This window comes from Martes martes, assembly GCF_963455335.1.
Source record: "Martes martes genome assembly, chromosome: 6".
NCBI lineage: Eukaryota > Metazoa > Chordata > Mammalia > Carnivora > Mustelidae > Martes > Martes martes.
The window spans coordinates 147,042,633-147,047,727 of record NC_137893.1 but is presented as its reverse complement, the minus strand read 5'-3'; the positions used below and the strand labels follow the sequence as shown (position 1 = coordinate 147,047,727).

Here is a 5,095-nt window from a genome sequence, read left to right as displayed (position 1 = left end):
GCTATTGCGTTAGACAGCGAGGGCTGAGTATTTCCACCAGCACAGATGGATACTTGTATGGGAGAGTTGTAGCTTCTTACAGGATCAGGCTCATGCCATCTTCCACCTGAGACCACATCCTTGCTTAGCAGCATTCTCTGCTCTATTTTGGTTCCCTCATCCTCTTTATCCTGAGAGCATTCCCTGAACAAACCACGTGCAGTGGAAATCCTACTTGATCCTCTTCTCCCAAGGAACCTGGTGGAAACCACCGTCCCTGTTCATGCGACCTGTCATTTCCAGTGTTGTGATAGCTGCCTTCCCCTCACTAGCTCATCCTGCATTGCCCATGGAAGCCTGTTGTAGAATATGTGGGGTCAGCTCAGACCTAGGGGACAGAAGCTTTATTAAAGTTATAGATTTTCATTCCTACCACTGCCAACACTATTTCAGGTTTATTCAGGAACGGGATAGGGCAGGGTTTGTATGTCAATTATGTCGGTGACTGTTATATTTTTGCAATATCTTCAATACAGATATTACCTTGATATCTTTGGCCTTTAAAATGTGTACTTTGCATACTGAGTATCTGGTTTTATGGAAACATTTATTATTCCACTCAAATTAGTAGACTTCTATGTCAGCATTGAAGAGTGACAGTAATGGCTCTATCAGCTTTTGTGATTTGGTACTAAATATTTAACCCCTTCCATTAGATGTGTGTTCTCTTAATTTTTATTGTAGAATTGTATTATTATGAGATGTCATTTCCCACTTTATTGTTTTTAGATGGTGATTATTACATAAAATGCCATTGTTTTTGTTTTGTAGAATCTATTTATTTTTATTTCACCTAATAACTCTTTTCTCTCTCAACGTATAACCTGTGCTTTTCTCAAGGATTTATTGTTTTGTATGCAAGATAATAATTTATGTGTGGATTTGTAACTGGATTTTCCTCTACTGTATCACATCATGATGATTGCTAGAGACGGCGATCTGTGCTCCTTACATAGGATGGGTGTGTTTACCATTCCAGCCAGGATTATTTACGTAGATTGTCCAAGAGGAATGAATGTCTCTTACTGCATTCAGGCATTTGATACCTACCTACGTAGAGATGATGGTTTTTAGTCTACTCACACAGGTCTTTAACATGGTAAGAAGTAGACGAAATGGTTTTTCATTTAACCTTAGGCTACACACATCCTTTCTCTGGGAAGATGTGTTCTGTGGTGGTGCACAGAGATTGGAGAGGGACGGATGCTGAGCGGGGGAGGTGGAAGGGAGGAAAGTGAGCCAGATCAGCGGCACAAGCTGTTGAGATCCGAAGAATGCGTTATGCAGCCTGCTCTTTCTCACGTCCAGTGCTGCTCAAGGGGCTTAGTTTTCCTAGACGTAATGTGAGAAAAAAAGAGAAAAAGACGGTGGACTATGACAAGAGTATTCCTGTTCCCTCCCAGGGTTCTCTCCAGGAAGGCACTTGAAGCAATTGTGACCTCCACAGACAATCCCATTCTTTTTGTCTCTTTTAGTGGCATCTCCTTTGCCTGGAACTTTATTTTTCAACTTAAAATCATATTCATCCCCTGGGGATAAAAATACATTATATGTTTATTAAAATAAAAAAATTAAAAAAATAAAATCATATTCATTTTTGTACCTGTCCGATAGAAGCCATTCAGCATTCTTTAGATATATGTATATACACATACACATAATATATATTCTGGAAAAGAAGGAAACCATTTGTACAAGTTTAGAGTTTTGTCTTCTCTTTCCTTCCTTCTTAGTCCTTATTGATAGGATAATGTTAAAATATATCACTATTTATTGTGGCGGTACGATATGATATTGGTGTCTTCTTTGGATGAGTAACATTTTCCTTTTGTCCTCCTTACTTTAGTGAGTAATGCCTTCGTTAGACACCTTGAAAATGCCAGCAGTTTATTTCAGATAATTTATCTGTATTTGTGCATGTGTGCATGAAACTGAACTGTGGTTTATTTGCTCGTGTGAGCAGGTGTGAGTCGGCACATTCCCTGATTTTGCACATTTACACTGTCTCAGATACTTTACAACTAATTCCATTAAGAAAGGTTTTGTGGAGAGGTTTTTTTGCTTTTTTGTATTTTGTTTTTTGTTCTTTGTTTTTGTTTTGTTTTTTGGTGGATACAACTGAATGCAGCTCTATAGGAAATCCAAGGAACTATAAAATAATGTGAAATACTGTATCCTCTATTCTGATTCCATAAGTACTTATTTTATGCCAGTTTTGTACCAATTTCTTTCACACACCAGTGGGTTTGCCCTCAAACCTGATTCAGATTTTTAGTCTTAGAAGAACAAAAAATGAACTGTATACCTAAGCATTTGAACATGATAGAACTGAAACACTCATTTTCTGATGCCTCTTTGGTTGGCTTATAACTATGTTTCTTCAGTACTAAGCAGCTGGAAGTATAGGGTCATCAGACTCACCTGACAGCTGGTAACGTGTCTGATTCAGCATCATTAACTCTGCAAGACAGCTTCGAGAAGGTACTAACCTAATGTTGACGGATATCTGAGATTTTATATAATACCAGAATATCCCGTTCTTTGACCTTCTGTGTTGTAATTAAAGGTTTCCTTATAGGCATTTACTTGTCATTGCTTTGAGAATATATTTGTCCTTATCTCTATGCATTTATCTATTTAAATATTTTAGCATAGAGTTTTTACCATAGGGAGTGAGGCAGAACATTACACTTTGTACATAGATTACACAGTTGGGTAAATTTTTTAAATGTTTAAAAATTTAAAATGTTTATTCTGTGTAGAATGTTGGTAGTGGATAATCCCACCTTTTTCAGGAATTTCATGTGCTCTACTTGGTACTGTTTGGAGCAGAAATCTGCAGAAGGAATAGGAATGTCATGGCCAGAGGATTTTAGAGTTCTGATTCCCCCTGACTATGCAGGGCCAAGGAATTTTCAGAGTTCTGGTTATACTGTTACCATGATTTTAAGCATCTTCAAGACAAAAGTTAAGCAGTGTAGTTGAATGTTAGTGGTGTTTTCAGGTTCTCTCTGATTTGAGTATTTAGTTGTTTTACTACCATACCAAAAAAAAAAAAAAATCCAAACAATCTTATAGCTTTAATAAATATAATATCTTAGAGAGGTAACTCTGATACAATGTTCATATGCAGAACTATTAATGATATTTTGAACGTAATTGACTTATTTTTATATGTATATTCCAGTTCCTAAATTCTTATACCTGAAAGTATTTTTGCAATTATGTTGTATTTTATTGCATGTGAAGTATGTAGAAATCCAGTTGTGTACAATCATGAGATATATATTTACAGTAAAGTCTCTCTTTCTTTATTTCTCTCTGATTCTTCCTGATGGCTCTCCCTTTTTTCCCTCATCCCCATTCTTTCTAAAATATATGTATCAACTTAATAGTACTTTAAGTGTCTTTCAGCTCAGACGGAAAGACTTTTCATATTTATGACTGATGGCAACACAATGTCCATTATTTTATTTTCTTAAAGTACGTATTAATGATTTACTTTTCATGATAATGTGGAACTAAATTCATATAAACTAAGTCAATCTCAATCATTTATTTAAATACTACATTTAATACTCCATGGCCCTGTCTTATGACAGATCCACCTCTCCCACCACCAACTTTTTTGTTTTTTAAAGATTTCTTTTAAAGTTGCTAAACACTTGGTCCTGACAGGAAACATGTGCTAACAGAGGATGGAACAGAAAAATGGCAGTTCTTTCACGGGGTTTATCCTGCTGGGGTTCTCTGACCGGCCTCAACTGGAGCTAGTCCTCTTTGTGGTCCTCCTGATCTTCTACCTGTTCACTCTGCTGGGAAACACCACCATCATTGCCTTGTCCCACCTCGACCCACATCTTCAGACTCCCATGTACTTTTTCCTCTCCAACCTAAGCTTCCTGGACCTGTGTTACACGACCAGCACTGTCCCTCAGCTCCTGGTTCATCTCAGGACAGCAGACAAGTCTATCTCGTTTGGTGGCTGTGTAGTTCAGCTGTTTGTTGCTCTAGGGCTGGGATGCACGGAATGCATTCTGTTAGGGGTCATGGCGCTTGACCGCTATGCAGCCATCTGCAAGCCCCTGCAGTACACCGTGATCATGCACCCCCGTCTCTGTGCCCTCATGGCTTCTGCGTCATGGTTTATTGGTTTGGGCAACTCCTTATTGCAGACAGTGCTCATCTTCCTTTTACCACTTTGTGGGAGAAATAAAATAGACCACTTCTTTTGTGAGATTCCTGCACTGCTCAAGCTTGTCTGTGTTGACACCACTGTGAATGAGTCTGAGCTCTTCTTTCTTGGTGTGATTATTCTCCTCGTACCTGTGACATTAATCATCTTCTCCTATGGTCGGATTGTCAGGGCGATCTTAAGAATAAAGTCATCTGCAGGGCAGAGGAAAGCGTTTGGCACGTGTGGGTCCCACATCACAGTGGTCTCCCTGTTCTATGGCACGGCCATCTATGCTTACCTCCAGCCCAGCGACAACTACTCCCAGGATCAGGGCAAGTTCATTTCTCTGTTCTACACCATCGTCACCCCCATGGTCAACCCCGTCATATATACACTGAGGAACAAGGATGTGACGGGGGCAATGAAGAAGGTGCTTTGCAGGGGCCAGGACTCCAGATGACTGGGCGGGGAAGACCCTTTGATGGAACACATTGAATGCCAGGGCATGTAAGATGTTTGTGTCCTTCTTGCATCACTCAGAATTCTCTCTGACATCTCTCAAGGGAATTGCTTTACCTGATGCCTTTATGAAAGTGCATGTTCAAAATCTAAGCTCATGGATTCATGCAGCCTCCACAGATACAACCTAGTGTCCTAGAGCACATTCATCATATTGTTATTTTAAAATTTCAGAGGTTTTTCATATTCCTCCCTCATTTGGGAACACTATTCCATTCCTTTTTGCAAGAAGACACACACATATCATAAAGTCATGTGGAAATAAGAACACAAATGACTAAAACATGATAAGAAATACAAATATTTTAGCATTTTCCTAGCAAACCGTTGGAGGCATATCACTTTTTCTTGCATCGTGAC

At 39.0% G+C, this 5,095-nt stretch overlaps 1 protein-coding gene across 1 annotated transcript; it reads left to right on the top strand.

Annotated features, from left to right (window-relative positions):
• Positions 1–3,737: 3,737 nt before the first annotated feature.
• LOC308344446 (putative olfactory receptor 2B8) lies at positions 3,738–4,676 on the top strand (the record flags this gene model as incomplete). Its single annotated transcript, XM_080805988.1, has 1 exon — positions 3,738–4,676. One exon carries the CDS (start codon positions 3,738–3,740, stop codon positions 4,674–4,676), a length of 939 nt encoding a protein of 312 aa, XP_080662114.1.
• Between the last annotated feature and the right edge of the window lie 419 nt (positions 4,677–5,095).